This window comes from Acanthamoeba castellanii (assembly GCF_000313135.1).
Source record: "Acanthamoeba castellanii str. Neff unplaced genomic scaffold scf7180000084599, whole genome shotgun sequence".
NCBI classification, from domain to species: Eukaryota; Discosea; order Longamoebia; family Acanthamoebidae; genus Acanthamoeba; species Acanthamoeba castellanii.
This window is the reverse complement of record NW_004457442.1, coordinates 634,886-658,510: the sequence shown is the minus strand read 5'-3', so window position 1 is coordinate 658,510 and position 23,625 is coordinate 634,886. Positions and strand designations below refer to the sequence as shown.

Here is a 23,625-nt window from a genome sequence, read left to right as displayed (position 1 = left end):
AACACCCCGGATTTTTCCGAACACGTCACGTAGGTTGTTATAAAAACGAAAATAAAAATATTATTCTCGGTGCGGAGTTTTGACTTGAAAATTTTTGCGCTCAAGCCACGCAAGAAAGATAGCTCGTTTTCTCGCTTGCCTTGTGAGCTCTTGACCTCCCGTTTCGTTCAAAATGCGCCGCAGAGGACGGGCTTCAAGATGTGATAGGACTCAGCCCTCTAGGGACCTGCGTCCGAAAACGCGTAGCACGCTTAGAACCCGTAGCACACTTTACACGTGTTGACCACGCGTGGGTCGCGCGTAAGCTACGCGTAAGCTACAGGTGCTGTAGTGTGGTGCGGCACTGAACGCACCTTGGCACTCACGAGCTGCGGCGTTGTGCGATGGGGAATGCCAAGAAAAAGAGTAAACCGTGATAACTCGGGAGATGAGTCAACCGCGGCCATTGCGGACATTGTGACTACCTGCGGACATCGCGGATGCCGCGACTACCCGCGGAGACTCAAGTGCCAATACCAATATGCGGAACCAGTACAGAGACGAGCAAGGGGATGCAACGAAAACGGGTAAAACTAGTTTTACGAGTGTTACTAGTAGTTTTACTAGTTTAACGACTTACAAGGACGACTAAACGTGTGAGCTCCGCATGTTGCAGGTGTGAGGAACGATGCGCGTGGCCGTGTCGTCTACGCCCAGTGGAACGGGACCCACGACATCTAATTCGTAGTACGGGAGAAAAGAGAACAATCTATTTCCGTGGGAAAATACAGAATAAAGGAAGTACGAAAATACGTAGACACGTCATGCTGACGTGTCATAGAGTGAGAGTAGGAAAGGCACGACAGAGGTGAGTGCAACACCGCAATGGCTTGTCTCACCATCCTCACACTGCTCCCCCTGAGGCGCATCGCCTGACGAAGTGATTTTGGCACCACTCCTACCCTGAGCTTTCAAGGCTGGTGAGTTTTCCTTCAACCATCATCGAATTTCATGTGTGTTCGTTCTTTGCGTGAGCTAGGGGATGAGTCGCCGGCCCGCGATGTCCGCGAAAACAAGCCATCCCCCTACTAGTTTTACACGTTACGCGTGCAATTCGTATCACTCGGTTTCGGTTGCATCCCCAAGGGGATGCGTTTTTTTACTCCTTTAACTCGTTATTTACTCGTTTTACTCGTTATTTACGCATTTTTTACCCGTTCTAGCGGGCTTTACTCGTTCCACGCGGTTTCTACTCGTTTCACACGTTCTCTACTCGTTTCACACGTTCTCTACTCGTTTCACGAGTGGCCCACCCGTTCAATGAGTGGGCAGGTCGTTAAACGAGTTTAATCAGTTTTACTAGTTAAACTAGTTAAACGCGTTTAACGAGTGTTATGCGTTTTCGTTGCATCCCCCAAGAAGAAAGAACACTAACCAAAAGAGTGGAATTGGGAATAAAAATAACCGCCGCAAATAATAAGTGTAGACATAGCAAAATAACTGAGCGATGAATAGAATACTATGTTGGACTACACAGGATCCGCAGAACTACCAAGTCCGAAGTCCATGAACTCCTGAAGTCCGACATCCCGACCGTCGTATAGACCACCAACCACACTTATAAAAACACACAAAGACTATTCTTAAAGCTTTGTACTCTTTCACCATATCGAATACATCTTTCCACTTCTCTACACATACTTAAAGGCTTCAAAGGCGGAGGGGAACAGAACAGCGCATTCTAGCGCCCTGAATCGTGCGCCATCTTGTTGCCCATGGTTCAATTGGACAATAATTTCCAAGCTGCCAGCTATCAAGGCAAGCGAGAAAAACAGTGCTCTCGGTTGTGTGGACGTCAAAAAAAACTGCGACATGACAATTTACAAGTAAAAATGGCTTGGTCCTAGCGGACCAATGAGGCATCCTAGAGGTCTGAATCCTATTACATCTTGAAGCCCGTCCTCTGCGGCGCATTTTGAACGAAACGGGAGGCCAAGAGCTTACAAGGCAAGCGAGAAAACGAGTGATCTTTCTTGCGTGGCGTTGAGCGCAAAAATTTCTAAGTCAAAACTCCGCACGCGACACGAGACTTCATTATTATATTTTTTTTTTTAATAAAGTCAACCTCCGTGCAACTTTAAAAATAACTCCGCCAGGAGTACGCCGAACTTTTGTTCCTACTGAAATTACACGTCCTTCGACTTTGTGGCCAGTCGCTCACCTGAGCTAGTTTCCCGTTTACGCCACTGATCCCGTACACTGCGCAGGCGAGAGACGGCAGTTTCGTTGAGACCTGGAAGCTCACGGGCGGCGTCAGTTGATCCTCCGCCTTTGACCTCCTGGCGACCGGCGGCGTCTGCGGGCAGGGTGTTGCGCGTGGTGGCATCGTCCGTGGGCTGTGGCACGCTCGTGCTGTTTGGCTCGCGTGCGGGCGTACCGAAGAGCTCGGCGTGGAAGGCGATAATGCTCTCCACGACGAGGTTGGCTGCGTTCATGTTGCCCAGGAGAGAGTCAGAGCTAGCCTCCTCCGAGTCCGGCTGGGAGTAGAGCAGGGTCGGCCCAATGACTGTGGCGAGATTGGTGGCGTTCATCTTGTTGACAGCCGCTCGGGAAGCAATGTCGACCAGCAGCCGGGTGAGGTCGCCCAGCAGCGACCTGTTCTCTGTCGGCAGAAGATTGACGAGCACCCGCAGCTCGCGCAACCTCTCCACCGGATCGCCAAGGCTGGCTACCGACAGGAAGCGCGGGTACAACTGCCACGACAACAGCGGCTCTGGCAGACACTTGAGGAAGCGCTTGAGTAGAGACGCAACCGTGTGCACGCTCACGCCTGCCCAGTCTACAACTCCGCCTGCGATGTCGTGTGTGTGTGTGTATCGTGTGTGTGTGTGTCGTGTGTGTGTGTGGTGAGAGAGAGAGAGAGAGACACGTGACACTCCGCCCCGAGTTTCCTCTTTGGCAAGAGACACGTACCGGCATCGAGGAGGGACACCAGGTCGTCGATCTCTGACTGCGCGCTGGTGACTCGGAAGATCCCCACGGTGGTCAACGCCTCTGAAACGTCAACACGCGCGCATGGTGGACATGTGGTGGTGGGTGCGTGAGGGTGGGCGCTTACAAAAGGAAGGGCGGAGAATTAAATAATAAGCGGTGGTGGGGGGGGGGTTATTGGAAAGGCTGTTTACCTTCGCGGTGAAGGGCACTGATGGCGTCGGCGGCGAGGCGAGGAAGGGGGGTCCCGTCCCGCTGGAGCAGCGTGCGGAGGGGCACGTGAAAGACGCGTCGTCGGGCGTCATCAGGGTCGTCGTCGGCGGCGGCGGCGGGCCTCTTTTTGTCGTGAGGCGAGGCGAGGATACCGTAGTTGTGGCCCAGGAAGGTTCGCAGCTCCTTCTCTCGCTTCTCCTTCTCCCGCTCGAGCTCCCTGTCGCGATCGCGTGATGCAATGATTCGTCGAGGCGACAGCAGTGATGGGAAGCTGCGGCCATGGTCCACCTTGCCGCCGCCGGCATCGTCCTCGTCGCGACGCAGGAACGGGTTGAGCGAGAGGCTTGGAATGAAGGTTCCCACGCTCCGACTTCGCGAATGGCCCTTCCCTTTGCGCTGCTGCTGCTGGCTGGTCAACCCTGCCCCTGCCGCCGCTGCCTGCTCCTCCTCCTCCTCGTGGTCGTCGTCGTCTTCTTTGCTTGCGTGCTGGCCCAGAGGATCCATCTGCGCCGCCACCGGCTCGCCGATGTTCTTTTGGCTGTCTATGGTATCGCCTGGGCCGTCCTCGGGGGTTTGCTCGGGGTCAAGATGGTCATGGCGGCGGTGGTGGTGCTGGTGGTGGGGGTTGGTCGGAGTGTTGGTGGTGCTGCTGGTGCTGGTGGTGCTGGTGCTGGTGGTGCTGGTGGTGCTGGTGGTGGCGGTGGCTGTCTCCACACGTGGGGCGAAGGTGATCTTGGTGCCCCCTGAGAGGGGCTTCTTGTCGCCGCCCTTGCGCGCCTTGCGGCTGTTCCCCGAGAGCTTGAGGATGCCCCCCACTACGTCGCCCCCCGGTCCGCAGCCCTCCGTGGTCGCCACGGCGGCACCGCCACTGAGGTCACCGCCACCGAGGTCACCGCCGTCACCGCCGGCGGCAGCAGCAGCAGGCGGCGTGGTGTCGTCAGCCGGTGCCGGGCTCTCCCTCGCAGCAGCTTGTTGTTTCTTGAGAGCCTTCTCCTTCCCCCTACCACTGCTGCCGACGGCCTCCTCCTTCTTGTCCTTCCGCTTGCGGAACGATTTGCCCCGCGACTTGCCCGAGACGAGCGACGCTCCCGACGACGACGACGACGAGCTGCCGTGTTCATCTCGTCCTCTGCCATCGCCGCTCCCCTCATCTCCTCCTCCCCCGCGAGCCTCGGCCCCGCCATACCGCTCCTCCGCGCCCTTCAGCCCCTTGGTCCGCCTCTCCTCTTCCTTCCACTGCTTTTGCAGCCGCTCGTTCTCCTACACACGATCCAACACGACCCAACACGACCCAACACGACACACGACGTTTTCCGTGAGACGTGCAGGCGCAGGTGCAGGTACGGGGTAGGGAAGAGGTGCGTACCTTGTCCTCCTCTTTCTTCCGACGGTCGTCCTCGGCTTTGGTGCGCTTGAGCATTCGTTTCTCCTCCTTTTTGCGCGTGGGGTCGTCCACGTAGAGGTGCACATGTTGCTGCGCACGACAAGGCACACACGACAAGGCACGCAAGCCAAGGCACGGCCACAGGGTTAGTTCGGGAGACTGAGCACCGTCACACATGTGCGGGTGTGGGTGGGTGTGGGTGGGTGGGTGTGGGTGTGCCGTGGCGGGGAAGAAAAGAACCAGGAGGTCGTTGTAGGCGGAGGCGGGGAGGGAGAAGAGGCGGCAGAGAGCGGAGAGGGCGTCGTGGAGGAAGGGCGAGGGCAGGTCCCAGTCGACCATCTGCTCGCCCACGCGTTGCAGAGCGGCGACGAAGAGGGCCTGCTCCGCTCTGGCCTCCTTGTCGCCTAGACTGACGATGGCCATGTCGCCGCTCACTTCCCACTCCTCTCGTTGGTCGTGCAGCTTCTTCCGGGGGTCCTTGAGGGGGGCAAGTTCGCGGGAGGCCGGCTCGTCGTCGCGGGAGGCCGGCTTGGCCGAGTCGTTCCGCGAAGTGCGGTCACCAAGCTTGTCGTTCTGCTTGCTCATCATGCCACCAAAGATGCCCAGCATGGTGCGGGCCGACCGCTCCTTGCTCATGATCTTGTTGCTCCCCGCCACCTGTTGCGCCTTCTCCGCCCCACCCCCTCGCCCTGCTGCTTCGCTCTCCGAGCGCGAGCGAGTGTGGGAGGACTCGGAGGCGTCGCCTGCTGCGGTCGCGAGCTCCTCCTCCTGCTGCTGCTGCTGCTGCAGCCTCGCCAGCGTGTCCCAGAAGTTGGCTTCCCAAAGCGCTCGGCTGCACCACACCGGACTCGCCTTGAGGAAGTGCAGCAGATGCACATCCACCGCCCTGCCCTTCTTCTTCTGCTCCCGGTAGCACACCCTCTCCGCCACCCGCATCAGCTCGCTCGCCGTCACCCACTCCCTATGCCGCAGCACCACATCAGCGTCAGCTGCGGAAGGGAATAGAGTGGGAGACGCACGCCTATGACTCACACGCACACGAACCACCGCACACACCACACGACACGACACACGACACACACACACGACACACGGATGGGCGGGCGGGCGGGCGGGCGGGAGGTATGGCATACTGGGAAGTGGGACTGGCGCGATGCATCTCCTCTGTCATAGTGCGGCAGATGTTCACCAACAGATCGAAGGAGGGTTTCGAAAGACAGGTAACGCTCAGCTGTACGAGACCACGCAGATGTGCCGCTGAGTGACGACCACCCACCCACAGCTCTCGAAGCAGGAACGAACGAATGAGCACTGGGTTGCGAGGCGTACTTTGCGCACAAAAGCGGTCAGGGAATTGGCAAATTGGCGACGGCCGAGGTCGGACTTGAGCACCGCACTGAATTCGGCCACGTCCCGCCAGGACACCAACCGAGACGAATGCAGAAGCTAAAACAACACACACGACACACCGCACGCACGCACGCACGCACGCACGCACGCACGCACGCACGCACGCACGAACCCGGTGTAAGCACGCAAGGGGGGGGAAGCAAAAAGAAGAATGGCGTGCAGGCGTGCAGGGGGGGGGAAGAATCGTGATGAGGCGACGGCCGTACTCGGGAGAGGGTGTGATTCATGGCCTGCACGACCACCGGATTCACGGCGTGCGATGCCCCTCCCTCTGCACGCACCCAGCAGCAGCAGCAGCAGCAGCAGAACGGTGAGAGGAGAGGAGAGGAGAGGAGCGTTAAGGCCCCTTCCGTCCGTTGGGGGCAACAGTTGCAGCAGCAGCAGCAGCAGGATAAAGGGGGATTGGTGGGGGGGGGTTGAAGCGGAACCCGCGCACGACCGTGGGCAGAGAAGGAGATGGTGGTGGGGGCGCACCAACTCCTGGTGGAGGGCAGATGAGGGCGAGGCCGTGTTCTCGGGAAACAGCGCGCGACATCTCGAGCGAGGAGTGGAGGGCGTCCATCTCGTCGTCAACATCGTCAACGTCCGTGCTGTGGTGGTTGATGCGATCCTGCCGCTTGTGTGCTGAGGCCGGCTTGCCCTCTTCCTGGAGGCGCTCCACGAGCGCTTCGAGTTCGGCGATCCGTTTGCCGTACAGCTGCCTGAGTTCGTGCTTCTCTTGCCGCTCCTGCGCCAGCTCCCGCTCAAGTCTGCGAGCGAGGTCCGAGTGGTCTTCCGTGGCGCTGCCGCCGGTGCCGCCGCCGACGCCGAGGGGAGCTTTGCCGTCCGGAGGGTGGCCACCAGGATGATCCTCGATCGGGCTCTCCCCGGCGATCCCACCGGAGGTGGCCATCTCCGGTGCCTGGTCGTCGTCGTCGTGGGCGTGGGCGTGGTGGGCATGGTGGGCGTGGTGGGAGAGGGCCTGGGTTTCGGCACGACGTCTAAGGGTCCTCTCCTGGTGGAGCTCGGCTTCGAGCTCGAGGGCGCGCATTTCGGCCTTGAACTTGGTGAGGTTCATGACGTGCTGGGACGTACGTCTCTCCTTGGCCAGCAGCCGGATGGTCTTCATGAGCTGCTTCTTCTCCGCCTCCCCGTACTGCGCCTCGCTCGCTTGCTGTCGCTCCTCGGCGCGCAGTGCACGCAGCTCCGCGTTTTCCCTCCGCAGCTGCCGGAGAGCCTTTCGCGCTTCTCGCAGCCCCCTCGCCAGCCGATGCGGGTCCCCTCCCTCCTCCTCCTCCTCCTCCTCGCCGTCCTCCTCCTCACCCGTCCTTCCCCTTCTTCTCCTCTCCATCCGCATTTGGCCGCACCCGCGAACCCTCGCTGGCCTCCCTCGGAGAAGAAGAAGAAGATGACGGCGACGATGAACGCGCGCTTCTCTCCCCAACGCTCTCTGCTCACCACGCCACCACCACGCACAGGTTAGCCATGCAAAGACCTTTTGCCCCATTCGAGATGGTCTCACTGTGTCGTCGTCATCGTCAGGTGTGAAACGGGCGAAGAAGAAGAAGAAGCGGAAGAGGAAGAGGAAGAAGAGGAAGGGTGCAAGGGTCGCGTCGTACCCCCGCCGGCGTCCTGGGCGACCACCGACATGCGGCGGGGCGTGCGGCCGGAGGAGAAGGGCGCTGGCGGAAGAGGACCCACGTAGGTGGGAAGAGCGGCGGCAAGTTGGGCCAGGGCCTGCAGGTTGCGTCCGACCTGCCGCGCGGTTGGTTGGTTGGTTGGTTGGTTGGTTGGAAGTCATGAGCGAGGAAGAAAAAGCAAAGAAGCTGCTTCTCGCTCTCTCGCTCTCTTCACTCTCTCTCTCTCTCTCTCCTCCTCCCCCCCCCCCGCCCTCTTCATCATCCATTCTTCTTTCGTCGTCCTTCGCGCATGCCGAAGCGTTTGCCTTGGCCGTTTCGAGAAGAGAAGCGGCGGGAGAAAGAATTGGAGGAAGGGAAAGTGGTGGCTGGTGGGTGGTACCAGGGAACGGTGTCGGGAGTAGTAGAGGTCGGCGGGGGCGAAGAGATCGGCTGTGGGCATGCCCAGCACCCAGCACGCGCGCACGTACTGCCGGATGTTCTCCTAGATGTGTGCGTGCGAGCAGCGGACGCGAACACACGTAGACGACACCGATGATGACGGCGATATGTCACGCAGCAAGCAGCAGCAGCAGCCAACAAAAAGGGGGAACGTGAGCGCTCGATTGGCCGTGGCCTGGCGCCTGCAAAATGGAACGAACACAGAGATTGGGCGAGTATCGGGGGGCGAGGAGGCATGCCATCTCGAGGACCGCCTGGCGAGAGGGCGGGGCGGGTGACGCAGGGGCCGCATGACACGAGGGCACGATCCCTGGCTTGATTCGGTTGGCCAGTCTGCGCACCAGTGCACATGTCAGCCACCAGCCAGCCAGCCAGCCAGCCACCATCACGCCGCCGGCATTTCTTTTATGGACGCTAAGCTGTCATCCAAGGCAGCTTTGTTATAGTAGCAGTAGTAGAAGTAAGAAGTAGCTACTACCACTACTACTCTGCTAGTTGCAGCAGCAGCAGCAGCAGCAGCAGGTAGCCGTACCGCACAAGCACTTCACCAGAGCGGAGAGCCTTGAGCAGGTCCCCGTCATGATGCCCCAGCCCTGCCTCCGTCACCTGTTGTCTCCTCCCCCCCACCGGTGGTCCCGGAACCCCCCCCCTTTTAACATGTGCCCCCCCCGCCGGAAGAAAAACAGATTTGGGGAGGAACAGAAGACCGACCTGTTCTATCCACGCGAGCAGGCGCTTCTCCTCCTCGGCCAGCCTCTCCGCCTTGAGCTGCGCCTCTTCAGCCTGGGAGGGAGGCAACACCCCGCCTTGGGCGTCAGGTCGTTTGCGAGGGCAGGGAAAAAACCGTTTGAGGCCAAAAAATGCAAAAGAAAATATGGGGGGGGGGTGAGGAGGCACGTACGTGGGCGAGGAGGTCGGCGTGGAGCTCCGCGAGGCGCAGCCGGGGCAGTCCCGCCCCCGAGCCCGCGCCTGCTGCCGCCGCTGGTGGGGGCGTTCCGCCGCCGCCGCCGCCCTTCGCCTCGGCCTCGGCGGCAGGCACGGGGAGGGGGAAGAGGACCGCGATGGACGCCCCTCCTCCGCCACCAGCCTGGTGGGCCGCCACCTGCCCCTCCCCCACGAGGGCGCGCAGCCCGCCGCCGTCCTCTCCTTTCCTTCTCTCTGGTGCCGGTGGTGGTGCCGCCGGCGCCTCCGCCATTTCTAAGTGCTAGTCTCACGCTGCTGCGCCTGCTGGGCCGGTTTTGCGGTACGTTTTCTACCCCCCCCAAACGTTTGGTAAAGTGTTAATTAATAAATGAGACACGAAATTTCTCTTGTGGAACAACAGAAGAGGCGGAATAAGAGATAAAACACCACATTTTTCTAAACGCAGTAATAAATGGCGTCGTGGGTAGGAACCTCCACCCCCTCGGCGAGCGGCGAGGAGGCGCACGGGCGGGGGTCGCGGCGAGTGTCCATCCTGAGCGGGGCACGCCGCCACCAGCCCCAGCCGCACCACGCCGCCGCCGCCGCCAGCAGGGAGGGGGCAGAAGGGGCAGAAGGGGCAGCAGCGCCCGCCCCGGCAGCAGCAGCAGCAGCAATGCCGTCGCCGGTGGTGTTCCCCAACGCGGCCGGCCATGGCAACGACGATGGCGGCGAGAGGCACGAAGAAGAAGAGGAAGAGGAAACAACCCACCACCACCACCACGACGACGACGACGGGAGAGAGGAGAGCAGCACCTCCCAGCAGCCGCTGCCGCTGCCGCTGCTGCTGCCCCAGCCTCCAGCGTCACGTGGCGAGGCCCCCCTCTCCCTCGGCACTGCGGCAGCGACGGCGGCAGCGGCAGCCGCGGCCGCGGTGACTCGAGCAGTCCCCGCCAGCGCGAATGCGGCCACGCGCGAGGACCAGCAGCAGCAGCAGCAGGCCAGGCCGCAGGAGCGCAAGTTGACGCAAGGCGGCCTCATCGAGGTGAGCGGGGGCCGGCCCACGTTCTCCTCAGGCACAGCGCCGGCCCAGGACCTCGCCATCATGGACCGGTACCGCCTCCTCCCTGCCGCCACCGCCGCCGCTGCTGGGCATGCACCTACGTACTGTGTGTTGTGTCGTGTACCTGTACCTGTACCTGTACGTGCACGTGCACGTGTACGTGCGTGCATGTCGTGCGTTGTGTGTCCGTGGCGCAGAGTCAAGCGCGCCATCGAAGAGGCGTCGGTGCGAGGGGCCTCGTCCCTCTCGCTCGAAGAGCTGGGCATCGTCAACCTGCCCTCGGACATTGCGGCCCTGTCGTGTGCAACCCCCCCCCCAATCCCCCCCCAAATTTGTTCTTGCCTCCGTTGGCGGTCGTGCACTCACCACCACCGCCCCCCCCCCGCCCCCCAACGGAACGTTGTGCATTCGTGCCCGGCTGTGTGTGTGTGTGTGTGTGTGTGTGTGTGTGTGTGTGCGTGTCCTGGCGATGGGCAGGGGGAGCCTGGAGGAGCTCAACCTCGAGCGTAATGCGCTCACGTCGCTGCCTGCTGAGGTGGGCCGTCTCGGTCTGCTCGATAGCCTGCAGCTGTACAGTAACCAATTGACAAGTCTGCCGCCTGAGATGGGGCAGCTCCACAACCTCACGCGCCTCTTCCTCAACAAGAACCACCTCACCTCCCTCCCTCCCGGTATCCTCCCCAGCCCCTCCGCCACGCCGCCCCTGCTGCTGCTGCTGCCACGCTGCGCTGAATAAGAAGCTCGCCACCGCCACGCCTGACCCGTGATGGGTCTGTTCAGAGATCGTCAAGCTCCAGAGTCTGGTGTGGCTCTCGCTGGACCACAACAAGTTCACGGCTCTCCCCAAGGAAATCGGTACCACGCGGCCGCCTTTCGCACACAATCGACCCCCCCCCAAATCTGCCTGCCTGTTGCATGGGGCGGTTTGTTACGCCCCATGCTGGCTGCTACCGCGCGCTCTTGCGTAGATGGGCGCCGTAGGTCGTCTGGCGGTGGGTTAATCAACCCGCGTGGTGGCTGGTGCTGGGCGCAGGTTCGCTGCGGGCGTTGGCGTGGCTCTCCGTGGAGGATAACCACCTGAGCACGCTGCCCACGGAACTGAGCCAGCTCAGCAACCTGGAGTACCTCTCCATCTACAACAACATGCAGATCACCGCGCTCCCGCTCTGTATGTTCAGCTTCAAGTCACTGCGCTGTTTCCGCGCCAACCAGTTCTTCCAAGTCCCCAAGGAGCTGCTCACCGGTGTGCCCCTCTCCTCCCTCCCCTCTTCCCCCAACCGTGCACGCCATGATCGCGCGCAAGGGGTGCAGCGTGCGTGCGTGCCCCTTTCCCACGGCTGAAGGCGGGCGGACTGTGTGTCATGTGTGTCGTGTGTCCCGTGTGTGTTTGTGTCGTGTGTGTGTGTGTGTGTGTGTGTGTGTGTTTTGATCTCAGGGGGCACATCGGTGCTGATCCAGCACTACCTGCTGGAGCTCGGCCGACTCGAGGCCCAGTGCGACCCCGCCTCCACCACCGCCCACTGGGTGCCCGACGACACGGTCGACTCGTGTCGACACTGCTCCTCTGCTTTCTCTAAACTCACGCGACGGGTGCTTCATTACTACTACCTTCACTCCTCTCATTCGATCCCTTTCAGACTCTAATCGTTCTCTGTTCTTACACGCCACACGCCACACGCCACACGCCACACGCCACACGCCACACGGCCATGCACACACGACATACACGACATATACGACTGGTGGGCGGATCGTGTGCTGCAGCACCACTGTCGGCTGTGCGGGTGGGTGTTCTGCAGCAAGTGCACGTTCAAGCGGCTGCCCATCCCCCAGCTCTACTTCAGCTCGCCAGTGCGCGTGTGCGAGGCCTGCTTCGACCTCCTCTCCGCCTCCGCCTCCGCCTCCTACTTGCCCGCTGCTGGCGCCGTCTCGCCCCCGTCGTCGTGGAGCTCGTCGTCGTCCTCCATTATAGTCTCTTCGCGCGGGGCCACCTGACACCCCGCTTCCCCCCAACAGCGCCGTGGCACGACACACCGGGGCAGAATTCGCAACGAAACAAAACAAACAAAACAAACAAAACAAACAAAAGCAGAGCGGTGTGAGTAGATGGACACCCCGCAGCGAGTCACGGACGCTGTAGGAGTGCTGCCGAGCCATGCTGCTGGTGGCGGCGGCAGCGGCAGAAAGACGGGCAGTGACGGGGGCCACGTATCGTGGGCGGTGGTGAGACGCGTGGGGCGCCTGTTCCTGCCCTACTGGGTGCCGCTCGTGGCTGTGTTCGGTGTGTTGGTTGTCAACGCCTACTTCGACTCCCTCAGTGCGTGCCTCTTCCCTTCTAGACCATCCCCCCCACTTTTTTTCCCCCTCTCGAATAGTACTACTATTCCTTATTCGCCGCGGTTTCCTTTTCCACTCCCGACATCGCGCGTTGACCCATCGCGCCTGCTCGCAATGACCCATCGCCCGTGCTCGCTGGCTGACGGTGGGGGCGGGGCCGCGTCGTAGTGCCGCAGCTGTATCGCAGCTTCGTGGACGAGGCGGTGCCCAAGCAGGACGTCGAGCGCATCGTCTCGCTGGCCATCCGTACGTTGCGTGGCTCGCCCCCCTCCAACCGTTGGCCTCCTCTTGCCCCCTCCCCCTTCCATTCGCCTGGTCCTGGCCTGCGTCCAGAAGTGCGGATTTGGGGAGGCTGCTGCTGCTGCTGCTGCTGCTGGTAAACTTCTACCTCGCTCGCTCGCTCGCTCTCTCTCTCTCTCTCTCTCTCTCCTTCTATCCTCTCTGCAGAGGTGGTGGGCGTGCTGTGCGCCACGGTGGCGATGAAGGTGGGCAAGGAGGCCCTCACCACCCACGTGGCGGAGCACATGGCCCGCTCCCTCCGCGAGTCTCTCTTCAGCGTACGACAACCGGCCAGCAGCCTCCACCGCCACTGCGCATCCGTCCCCCCTCCCCAACGCCGCGGCGCGCAGTCAAGAGGAGTCAGAGGGACCGGAGGTGGGCACGCTGATCAGGTGGGTGAGTGGTGAGGAGTGCAGCATCTGCAGGGGCTCCCGCTGCAGCATTTCGTGCAGAACCGGTCGGCTGAATTCGCCGCCCTCTTCAACCAGGAACTCACCGGTACGCACGACCAACGACACGACACGACACGACACCACACCACACCGAGAGAGGGAGAGAGAAACGAGGTGCTTGATACCACACCTGCTGTTCGCCCCCCCCCACGCTGTAATGGCGGCGGCGGCGTCAGCCGGCTGCTCATGTCTATGAGCACGTGCGTGGTGGCGGGGTACAGGGGCCACGGGTGGAGTGTGCCGACTCATCTTCTCCACGGCGCAGAATCTGTTCACGTTGGCCTTCCTCCTGCGCGCCATGTAAGCCGTACCTCCCTTCTCTCTCTCTCTCTCTTCTCGCGCGCGCACGCACACAACACACACACACACACACACACACACACACACACACACACACACACACACACACACACAACTCTCTCTTTCTCTCTCTCCCAACCCCCAATCATCGTAGCAGCAGCAGCAGCAACGGCGTGGGCGTGGGCGTGTGCGTGTGGGCTGCAGGTACGGCATGGATTGGCGGCTCACGGTGGGGTGCGTGGTGCTGGTGCCGGCATTCTACGTGCCCTCCCTTTACATGTCCTCCCGCATGCGCGCCTACAAACAGTACTGTTATGCAGAACCCCCCTCCCCTCCCCTCTTCCTCCCCCACCACCAAGCAATGGCTGTAATTACCGGATTTGATTTGACCGGATGTGGTGGTCTATGCAGGGAGGCCTTGCAGAGGAGGAGCGGAATGAACGAGGCCCTCGCAGAGTCGCTCACGATGGCCGGCGTCATTCTCGCGCGCACGTTTGGACAGCAGCGCTTCTTCCTCGACCGCTTCACGTACGTGATGTTAATCACCGCACCCCATGCGTCTGGCATAAGCCAGCAGCCATCCCCTACGCCTCTCCTTCTCTACGGCCGCAACTACTGACGCGGAGTCCTGCGGCTGCTGCATTCCTGGTGGCGTGCCAAGGAGGGAGAGCGAGGCCTTGTCCCGCACCACGAGCCGCGCCAATCTCCTGCACACGTCGTTCTTCCAGGTTCGCTCGCAATCCCTCCGTAGTAGCCATTGCCCGTCGTCAGGCCCTCATTTGTGTGTGTGTGTGTGTGTGTGTGTGTGCGCGCGCGCGCGTGTGTGGTGTTGTTGCTGTTGTTGTTGTTGTTGTTGTTTTCCCGGGGGAGGGACACAGGTGTTGCTGGTCGCCATGAGCTTCATGTCCATCATCGTGTACATGCTCGGGGCGCTCATCTTCATCCTCTTCTCCACCGACCTCAGCAACATTCAGATCAAGGGCACGTGTCGCCTTCCTCCTGCCTGCCGGCCGGGTTTCCGGTTCAGTACAGTGGGACATGGCGGCGGCGGTTGATGGTGGCTGGTGGCGCTCACATTCGCTCTTGTCCTCCACTGCTGCCCGTTGCGTGCGTGCGATCCTCTTCAGATGGCCAGGTGGTGGGGCTGGGCGGCATCACCATGGGTACCGTCGTCGCCTTTTCCTCCTACATTGGCCGGTATGTTCCCCTCCCCACCAGGCACACACGCCGCCGCACCTTTTCTTCCTCCTTCTTTTAGTCGAGGAGGCGCGGCTCTGACCTTTCCATACGAATAACCGTCGTCGTCGTCGTCACCTTCATCTTCTTCTTCGTCGCGTCATCGTCATTGTCGTTGTATGTGCCGGTGGCCTGGTGGGTGCGCGTGGGTGGGTGCACCGCCAGGCTCTACGGGCCGCTGTCGGATTTGTCCGGGGTGCAGATCCAGCTGGCCACGTGCGCGGTGAGTTTCGAGCGCATCTTCCACTACGTGGACCTGCCGGCCGCCGCACCGGTGCCTGCTAGCAGCAGCAGCAGCAGCAGCAGGCGGAGGAGGGGGGAGTGGTACTTCCTCGTCGCGGCTCAGGAAGGAGGAGCAGGAGGAGCAGGAGGTCCCGCTTCTGCGCTTGGGCGACGTGGTCGGGGACGTACGCTTCGAGCAGGTGAGCTTCTCCTACGCGCCGCCACCTCCTCTCCTTCTCGATTCCTCTCTGCCAGAGGGCGGCGCCCCACCACCGGAGGCGGCCGAGGAGGCGGCGGGCGGAGGAGAAGGGACGCGTGCGCCCCCGGACTGCGGCGGGAAGGCCGAGGAGCGGCCAAAGGGAACTCTCACGCGACCAGAAGAGGAGGAGGCGGCGGCGGCGCCGGCGGCGGAGGAGGAGGAGACGGCGGTGGAGGAGGCGCGAAGGTGGACCCTCGCGGGCGTGAGCGTGCACTTCAGGGCGGGCGAGTTGACGGCGATCGTCGGGGCCAACGGGAGTGGCAAGACCACCCTGGCGTTCCTCCTGATGGGCTTCCTGCGACCGCAGCGCGGAGAGATCTTCATCGACGGACATCCTCTCTCGCGCATTGCAGGCAGCCACCACCGATCCTCCTCCTTCTGCTTCCCCTCGCGCGCGCCTGCGCCAGGGCCTCTGGGGCTGGCGGCCCACGTGGGCTTTCTCTCGCAAGAGTGCTACCTCCTCAACGACACCGTGGCGAACAACCTACGGCTCGGGCGTGCCGACGCCACCACCGACGAGCTCCACGAGATCTGCCGCGTGGTGGGCGTGCACGACAAAATCTGCTCCCTCCCTGACGGGTACCCACACCGCCCCCCGCCCCCGCCCCCCCGCGCGTGCATGCACTAGGCGTGCCTAATGAGTCTATCGTGGGTCGGACCGGCCCAAGGTATGACACTGTTGTGGGCCATCGGGCTTCGAGTCTCTCCGGCGGCGAGAAGCAGAAGCTGGCCATCGCAAGGTTACGGCTGCAGCATTGCCTCCACCAGCCTCCACCAGCCAACAACATGCTATTTAATTTATGTATGTGATATGACCCTGATCTGGTCTGGTCTGGTGTGATGTGATGTGGTGTATGGTCTGGTGTGCATGTCGTAGGGTGCTGCTGCGGCGTCCGAAGCTGCTGGTCCTCGATGAGTTCGATTCCTCCCTCGACCCCCACAGCCAACGTCGCATCCATGACTACATCAACCGGCAGTTTGCTGCTCACACGCGCATCGTCATTGCCCACCGGTACGTCCTGCCCTTGGCGCTCCCCCCCCCCCACAACCGTTCCGCGCTCAGACGAGGGCGGGGGCGCAGACCAGAAGCGGTGCGGAATGCAGATCGAGTGGTGGTGCTTCACCGAGGTCGTGTGGTGGAGTGCGGCACACCAGCGGCGCTCCTGGAGAAGAACGGCTACTTCGCTTCGTTCTTCTCCACCGCCGGGAGCAGCGTACTGGCGTGAGTGAGGCTGCAGCCCGTCAGGTGGCTGTTGCGTGTATGAACAGACAGCGCTGCTTTTCACATGCCACGTCAATCGATTACAAGTTGGCGGCGAGCCAGTGGAGGCCCTCGGCGATGCCCTGGAGGGAGTCCGGACACACGTGCCGCACGCACCACTTTCTGCCCCGCATGCGGGCAGAGAGCGCAAACTCGTGAGCCACCCGGGCGGCTGTGAGGGGCGGAGCAGTGGGTCGAGTCTCCGGCGGGACGTCGTCCGTGCCGGCATCGCACAGAAAGACCAGGAGCGGAAGCGTGGTGACCGCCAGCGGCCTCTCCTGCTCGTCCTCTTTCTCGGAACATTCACGCGCGCGGTCGTCGTCTGGGTCGCAGTCGTAGCTCACGAACCTGGCGAGTTCTCGCTTGGCCATGGCGAGGCTCTCGGTATCGCCGCGGTTGTCCATCACGAGGATGAGGCCGCTGGAGTCCTTCTGCAAAAAGTCTCGCCAAACTGGTCGCAGTTTCTCGAACACCCCCTCCTCCTCGTAGATGACTGCGTCGGAGGAGCAATCGGTGAGTGAGTGTGATAAGGAGACCACCTGCCACCAGCCACCACCAGCCAGCCACCTGCTCAGATCATGGTTGCGCGCACCTGTGAGGTTGAGTTCCTTCCCCTCCACGTTGAACGCCACGCCGCTTCCGATGCCACCCGACCCGGGATGGAGGCCACACACGGGAAACGGGCTCTCCAGACTCCAGATCATGTTGTAGAGCAACTACAGCGCATCATCGACCACCCGGTTGGGGGGAGAAAGAAAGGAGGAGTGTCAACCAGCTGGAGAAGTCGCCCCACCACACACAACCACACACACGGCCACACACACACACGGCCACACACACACACACACACACACACACGAACGGTTATGTACCTTCTTGGCGCTAAGGTCCAAACCGCGACCAAACATGGGCACTTTGAAGACCTGCTTTCGCTGCAGAGTCGTCTAGACCGGCGCGGAGCAAGTGTCGTGTAAGTCGGGAGAGAGATAAACCCCACGCCTCACGCTGGGCAAAAACTGGCGACGGAGAGGGGGGAGGGGGAGGAGGAGAGGGAGAGAAGCCGGTGGGATGCGGTGGGGGGAGGGGAGTAGGGTACCCGAATGGATTTGGGCAGGAAGGAGAGGGGGGACGATGAGGGCGCTGCCCCGAACTTGGTCAGGACCACCTCCGACTTGCTCCTCGTTGGCTTCACGTGCCGCACGCTCTCCTGTAGTCCCATGTCCGCACCCACCAGCCACCACCAGCCACCAGCCACCACCTCGTCAGCTATCCATCCAACCACACAAGTCTCTCGCGGGGGGGTGCGCGGGTGAGGCGGGGCTCAGGGCCGGAAAAGCAGCTCATCGCGAGGAGACGGAGGAGACTGACCGAGTGGTGGATGTGGTACTGGGACTTCCAGTCCACAAGCGCGGCGCACGTCATCTCCGCGGCGAGCGAGGCACTAGGGTCGTGCCACCGCTGGTGGTGCTGCTGGTGGTGCTGGTGGTGCTGGTGAGGGATGAGCTGCGAGAGTGCGCTGTGGGTGAACGCCAGCTTTTCTTCGAACCAGCGCGCCAGTTGGCTCGCTCCTGCGCCGCCAACCACCACGACCACCGCCCCCGATCCGTCCCGTTAGACCCGGCAATGCAAAAGGGTGGGACCGAGTGCGAGTGTAGAGAGAGAGAGAGATGCTGTGCCGTGGCAATGATATATCTGGGGTTTTGTACCGGAAGGCAGCGGCTCGGCGCCCACATTGCAGGCCACCTTCCAGCCGCCCTGCGCCCTTTCGAACTGCAGCCGCCACAGCGCGTTGTCGGAGGCCAGCTGCACAAAAGAAGAAGAGCAGCAGAAACAGCAGAAGCCAGAAAACGGCACACGGCACACGTGTGGTGAGCAACGAAAAAGGGAAGAGGGACTGAAAAAAAGTGCGTACGCGGTGGAAGAGGGTGCTGACGAGACTCACGGCCGCAAGGTCGCCCGCGCCAAAGTGGGAGAACAGCAGCAGCTGCAGCTCCTCCGGCAGCGCGTACAGCCACACGCTTGCCTTGCCCCACGCCCCCAACTGTCGTCAATCGCTGAAGTTTTTGTATTGAGATATATATATATATATTTACACACCCCACACCCCACACCCCAAACAGCACCCCACACCCCACACCCCACACCCCACACCCCACACACCACGCACACCACACCCCACAGGAGTGGGCAACGCCGCACAGCATCGTGTTGGGTGGTGGTGGGGTGGCAGGCTGGGGATGCGCACCTCGTTGTGCTCGCGATGGGCGAGCGCAGTGGCCAGCCACGCCCGACGCAGGGCCTCTTCGGGATCGTCGTCGTCGTCGTCATCGTCGTGGGCGTGAGTCGCGGGTCGCCCCGGTGCACCGGGAGAGGTGGTGGAACGGTGGTGGCGCCGCTCGCGTGGCCGCCATTGGGGACCGAGGTCGAGCCACAGAGAGGGCGAGGCCGCCGCTGCTGCTGCTCGTGTGCCTCTCTCTGGCCCGGCCCCTGGGCTGGGCTCCTCGTCGGCATTCAGCAGGGAGGCCACCCGCCCTCTGCAACAGCAGCAGCAGCAGGGAGGGCGAGAATGAAGACGAAGACGAAGACGAAGACGGTAGGCACCCGAGGGTTAGGAGCAGTGCAGTGCTTCAGACAATGAATCGCGTGGTCAACCACGCCGCCGAAATGGGGTCCAGGTGAATGGGAGAGGGGGGGGGTAGTACTTGGCCTGGTGCAACCAGCTGGCCCACGTGGCCCCTTCGTCGGTGGTGGGGACTCTCGAGACGGCGGCAGTCATTTATTTGTGGAGTGCGGGAGTGGCTACGAGTAGAGGTTGGGTTGGGGGTGTTGCTGTAGTGCGAGGGTAGTATCCTCAACGAAGGGCCTTCTTCTCACGACTCCCAGCTTTGCGTTTGGGGCGGGTGGCCCACTTCACGGAAGAGCCCTCTTCCATCGACGTCGATCTCACCGGAAGGACAACCTGCCGACGTCGTGGGTTGTGTGCCTACGTCGCTATTTTGCCGACGTGCGTACCAAAAATAAACGAAATATTTTTTTCGGATTGGTCAGGCGTCACCGGTGGCCGAGCTGGCGGCCCACTGGCGGTGGAGGGCGGCGAGGAGGTGGACCTGCCGGGGGTCGAGGGCCTGGGGCACGCCCACCTTGACGCGTATGTACATGTTCCCTCGCCGCTGCTGCTCCTGCTGCTCCTGCTGCCCAGCAGCCGCCATCGACGACGGGGAGGACGTGGGCGGCGACGGCGCCGCCACCACGGGCACCGGGCTTTCCTGGGCCTGGGCTCGGTGTCGAGGCAGTAGCGGCGCGAGCGGCAGGTCGGCCACCAGCACGCTGTCGGCGACGGCGGACCCCTTGTGGTCGTCATGGTGCTCGTCCAGGGGCATCCAGGAGGTGTCGATGTCGATGGCGTCGAGGCTGGCGTGCTCCTCGCGTTCCTCCTCCTTGGCCTTGTGGAACACCTCGTCGAAGGGAGGCCAGGGACCTTCCGTCCGCACCACCGTGTGCCGGATCTCGAGGCCCTGGCTGCCGGCGTCGTGCTCGTCCTCCGCGTCTGCGCTCGCCATGCCGCCGCCCACCACCCGCCGCTCGGCCTCGGCTTCGGGAGAGTAGCCATTGACGACCTCCTCTTCCTGCTGCTGCTGCTGCTCGTGAAGGAGGGGAGCCGGCAGTGGAGCACCCTCCTGCTCCTCCTGCTCCTCTTCGACCTCCTTGGCCATCATCGTCGTCGTCGTCGTCTTCATGCCCGCGCCGTCGTCGTCGGACTCCTGCTCCTCCTCTTCTACCGCGTCCGTGGTGGACATGCCGCCCGCCTCGCGCACCGGGCGTGGCCGTTTTAGGCCCCGCGGGGCGCGCTGCGGCTGCTGCTCGTGCAGGTCTCCGTTGTCGCCGGTGCCCGCGGGATTCGCCGAGACCCCGCGGCGGCGGGCCTCGAGGTGGCAGCGCTGCCGGTGGTCCTCAAAGCCCACGCTGCTCTCGCGTCCGGCGTCATCGTCGAGCGAGTGGGCGGAGGCAGCGCTGCTTCCGGCGTCATGGCCGTCGAGGAGGTCGTCCTCGCTGTTGCCCTCGCTTCCCGCGGCCGAAACCCATTGGCTGCTCACGCCCGTGCCCACCCGATTGGGCAGCACAGATGATGCCGATGCCGACGACGACGAGGAGGAGGAGGAGGTAGAGGAGGCCCCCTCGTTCTCGTCCCTGAAGAGGGAGAAGGGAGAGGCAAGGCCGCTGCCGCCCTGCTGGAGGAAGGTGGAGCTGAAGAAGTTGGATTTCTGGAGGAGGCTGTTGAAGTAGTCTGTCCGGTTGATGGTGCGGTAGGTGGGCTTCTCCCCGTTGTCCGGCGGCGGCTGGTAGCTCGAACGCCGTCGGCGCCTCCGGTACTGGTAGTGCGGAAACGCCGCTTGCTCTCCCGGCGGCGGCGGCTGCGTAGGAGGAGCGGAGGACGCGTAGCTGCTCGAGGGCACGCCGCCCACCTCGCCGACGCTGCTGGATGGATGCAGGCTGCTGCTCGGCGCCTGATCTTGCTCCGGCGGCGCAGGCGTGGCGCACACGCTCAAGAAGCCCTCCCCCTTGAGGCACAACAGGGTGTCGGGCTGCGTGCCGGGCGGAATCCTGCCACCGCACAATATCGCACCGCACCGCACACGCGCCGGGGGAAAGCGCATATTTGGGTGGGTTGGATGGACAAGGGGGAAAAGAAGAGAGGGGGGGGGTTTAAGGGGCTGCTGCGTACGGGAGGGGGATCTCGTTGCCGTAGATGCCGCGGATGAGGACGGTGGCGCCGAGTGCGGCCTCGAAGTAGCTGACGTTGACCTCGCTCAGGACGTCGTCTCCATCGCGCTGGAAGAGGCTGCTCTCCTCCACCCCGAACACCACCACCAGGTCGCCCGAATCGCCTCCGAACTCACCGGCATCGCCTGCACCACCAGCCACCACCAGCCACCAGCCACCAGCCACCAGCCACCAGCAGCAGCAGCACAATGTTGAGTTAGTTACCACCATACGCGAGCCGAGGGCGATCTCTGGTTCGAATAATAATAATAATACGAATAAAAATAATAATGCGTGGCGATGCAAGAAGGCTGCGCTGCGGTGCGATATGTGCGGCGCAAGGAGTCAGCTCAGTTCGCACCCTGCCCGGAGTAGACCATGCGCATGTCGTGCATGACGCCCTGCGGCACCTCGATGTGGAGCACCTTCTCGTCGGAGAGTCGGCCGTGGGAGCACTGCACGCACGGCTGGTCGAGCGGGTACCCGTGCCCGTTGCAGTGGCAGCACGTCGAATTGATGGTCAGCAGCGCCGACCGCCTGCACCAGAACGCTCAGCCACACCACCCACCAGGCGTTGGAATTCGACACACAGTGTGTCGTGTCGTTGGTCGTTGGTCGTTGGTCGTGTGACGACGTCCAAGGACGAGGGAGGGGGGGCGGGGCAGGTCGGTCATGGTGAGACAAATGTACCGAGAGTAGGTGCCGGTGCCGTGGCAGTGTGCGCAGGGGGTGAGTTCGTCGCGGCTGCGCACGAGGCCGGCTTCGAGGAGGGAGAGGAGGCCGCGTCCGCGGCAGGCGCCGCAGGGCACGAGGGCGCGGAAGCGCAGTTCGCGGATGCAGCCCCGCACGCTCTCCTCGAAGGTGAGCCACACGCGCACCTCGACATCGCCGCCCCGCCCGGCCACACGCCGCCGATTGAAGTTGAAGGTGATGCCCTCCCCGGCCTGCTGCTGCTCCTGCCGGGGCCGCTGCTGCTGGTGCTGCTGCAGGGGCTCGGAAGCCTGCTGCTGCTGCTGCGTCGGCGGCGGCGGCGGCAGCCACTGCTGCTGGCCGGCCAGCGGATACGATGCCTGATGCTGTTGCTGCAGCGGCGGCGGCGGCGGCGGGTGGAGGTGGAACCCACCAATGGGTGGGGGCTGGAAGGTCGGGAGCGGCTGGCCGGCTTTGGGCTCGAGGAAGGAGAACAGCTCCATTGTGCGCACAACCACCACCAACACCTGGCGGGGGAGGAGGTGGGCACGTTGGCGAGCGGCGGCACCCGAAGGAACGACAACCAAAGGGAAGAAGGCGGCGGCGGGGGTGGAGGCCAGTAGTAGGGGTGATGTTGGCGTCGGCAAGCAAAAAAAAAGAAGAGGAAGAAGAAGAAGTCTGTGTGGTGGGTTTGCGAGGGGGAATGTGGGGGGTGTGGTGGTGGGGACCCCGCCACGCGTCACACGTGAAGGAGGGAGAAGAGAGGAATGACAAACTGTGGTCCCACGAGGAGGAAGCCGCGAAGAGGGTACCCTGCACCACCACCGCAGCACCGTCATCTCCCCCCCCCTCTGGTCGTACAGGGCGGGGTCGAGCGCCCTCCCGCCAACGTGGTTCCGTTCCACTTTCGTTCGCTTTCCGTTTCCTTTGCCGCCCTTTGGGTAACCTTGGTTTAAGGGGGCGCGTGACGTGCCCGCCACACGCCGCAGAAATTTAGCCCAAAAGCGACCGCCCAATGGGCAGCCAGCTTGCAGCGGACAGGACCAACTAAACGACCCCGCCACGTACACTACCCCCCCCCCCCCAATGTATGCTGCCCCTTCTTCACCGGTGGTGGACGCGCGCGATTTGGTCAGCAGCATGAGGGTACGCCTTCCCCCACAACCCCCTCCCCCAATCAACGGTGCGCGTGCTGTCCCTGCGCACGCGGTGGTTAAATTTGGGGGGGGGGCACGCAGGACGGCGACCAGCAGCACACCACGACCACACCCACCACGAACAGCAGCGGCAGCAGTGGCGGTGGCGGCGGCGGACCACGAGAGGAGGAGGGATCCTCGCGTGACAAACAGCCGAACCGCGAAACGCCCCACCGGGGCATGGCGCCCAAGGTCCACCACGACCAGTACCACCACCAGCAGCAGCAGCGCCACGTCGCATCGTTGCAGCACGAGAGCGGGGCGCGCGCGGCGGTCGTGGTGACGGGCCTCCAGCGGCTGCTCGTGGACCCCGAACCCCTCCTGCACGACGCCTTTGCTCCCTTTGGCCGCATCGCCTTCCTACACTTCCATCGGTACCGCGCCCTCCTCCTCCTAGCCGCCTCTTCCTAGCCGCCGGCGTGTACATGGGCCTGGCCACGAGGTCTGTGTGTGTGTGTGTGTGTGTGTGTGTGCGGTGGCGCCGTGGGCTGATCGCCGTCGTGGTCGACGTGCGGGGGGAGGGGGCCGTGCAGGCCGGAGGGGTCCGGCGTGGTGTGCTACCGAACAGAGGGCGAGGCGGCGCGGGCACTGGCGCTCGACGGGAGCGAGGTGGCCGCCCACACGATCCGGGTGGT

At 62.8% G+C, this 23,625-nt stretch overlaps 7 protein-coding genes across 7 annotated transcripts; 2 read left to right on the top strand and 5 right to left on the bottom strand.

Annotated features, from left to right (window-relative positions):
- Nucleotides 1-2,165: 2,165 nt before the first annotated feature.
- Nucleotides 2,166-7,605, bottom strand: ACA1_060350 (Rho GTPase activating protein, putative; the record flags this gene model as incomplete). Its single annotated transcript, XM_004339273.1, has 10 exons — nucleotides 2,166-2,809; nucleotides 2,953-3,033; nucleotides 3,165-4,443; nucleotides 4,550-4,657; nucleotides 4,808-5,556; nucleotides 5,714-5,798; nucleotides 5,897-6,013; nucleotides 6,184-6,248; nucleotides 6,452-7,406; nucleotides 7,576-7,605. Coding segments are annotated over 10 exons (4,113 nt in total), but the record flags the coding sequence as incomplete, so codon positions are not given.
- Nucleotides 7,606-8,517: 912 nt separating this feature from the next.
- Nucleotides 8,518-9,229, bottom strand: ACA1_060340 (uncharacterized protein; the record flags this gene model as incomplete). The annotated part of the gene is made up of 3 exons (XM_004339272.1): nucleotides 8,518-8,640; nucleotides 8,746-8,817; nucleotides 8,936-9,229. The coding sequence occupies 3 exons, from the start codon at nucleotides 9,227-9,229 to the stop codon at nucleotides 8,518-8,520; spliced, it is 489 nt and encodes a 162-aa protein (XP_004339320.1).
- A 381-nt stretch (nucleotides 9,230-9,610) lies between these two features.
- On the top strand, nucleotides 9,611-11,992 carry ACA1_060330 (leucine rich repeat domain containing protein; the record flags this gene model as incomplete). Its single annotated transcript, XM_004339271.1, has 7 exons — nucleotides 9,611-10,047; nucleotides 10,195-10,296; nucleotides 10,475-10,668; nucleotides 10,778-10,852; nucleotides 11,031-11,240; nucleotides 11,433-11,544; nucleotides 11,797-11,992. 7 exons carry the CDS (start codon nucleotides 9,611-9,613, stop codon nucleotides 11,990-11,992), a joined length of 1,326 nt encoding a protein of 441 aa, XP_004339319.1.
- Nucleotides 11,993-12,103: 111 nt separating this feature from the next.
- ACA1_060320 (ABC transporter, ATPbinding domain containing protein) lies at nucleotides 12,104-16,308 on the top strand (the record flags this gene model as incomplete). Its single annotated transcript, XM_004339270.1, is given in 17 exon segments — nucleotides 12,104-12,314; nucleotides 12,503-12,580; nucleotides 12,782-12,891; nucleotides 13,039-13,111; nucleotides 13,287-13,365; nucleotides 13,570-13,671; nucleotides 13,777-13,893; nucleotides 14,027-14,093; nucleotides 14,244-14,379; nucleotides 14,493-14,562; nucleotides 14,767-14,875; nucleotides 14,890-14,925; nucleotides 14,952-15,008; nucleotides 15,024-15,661; nucleotides 15,751-15,822; nucleotides 15,960-16,094; nucleotides 16,164-16,308. The coding sequence occupies 17 exon segments, from the start codon at nucleotides 12,104-12,106 to the stop codon at nucleotides 16,306-16,308; spliced, it is 2,235 nt and encodes a 744-aa protein (XP_004339318.1).
- Nucleotides 16,309-16,384: 76 nt separating this feature from the next.
- ACA1_060310 (uncharacterized protein) lies at nucleotides 16,385-17,562 on the bottom strand (the record flags this gene model as incomplete). Its single annotated transcript, XM_004339269.1, has 4 exons — nucleotides 16,385-16,836; nucleotides 16,936-17,059; nucleotides 17,216-17,275; nucleotides 17,440-17,562. 4 exons carry the CDS (start codon nucleotides 17,560-17,562, stop codon nucleotides 16,385-16,387), a joined length of 759 nt encoding a protein of 252 aa, XP_004339317.1.
- A 47-nt stretch (nucleotides 17,563-17,609) lies between these two features.
- Nucleotides 17,610-19,119, bottom strand: ACA1_060300 (F-box domain containing protein; the record flags this gene model as incomplete). Its single annotated transcript, XM_004339268.1, has 5 exons — nucleotides 17,610-17,911; nucleotides 18,050-18,146; nucleotides 18,256-18,366; nucleotides 18,589-18,877; nucleotides 19,046-19,119. 5 exons carry the CDS (start codon nucleotides 19,117-19,119, stop codon nucleotides 17,610-17,612), a joined length of 873 nt encoding a protein of 290 aa, XP_004339316.1.
- A 268-nt stretch (nucleotides 19,120-19,387) lies between these two features.
- ACA1_060290 (Chaperone protein dnaJ, putative) lies at nucleotides 19,388-22,297 on the bottom strand (the record flags this gene model as incomplete). The annotated part of the gene is made up of 4 exons (XM_004339267.1): nucleotides 19,388-20,945; nucleotides 21,067-21,250; nucleotides 21,466-21,641; nucleotides 21,795-22,297. The coding sequence occupies 4 exons, from the start codon at nucleotides 22,295-22,297 to the stop codon at nucleotides 19,388-19,390; spliced, it is 2,421 nt and encodes an 806-aa protein (XP_004339315.1).
- Between the last annotated feature and the right edge of the window lie 1,328 nt (nucleotides 22,298-23,625).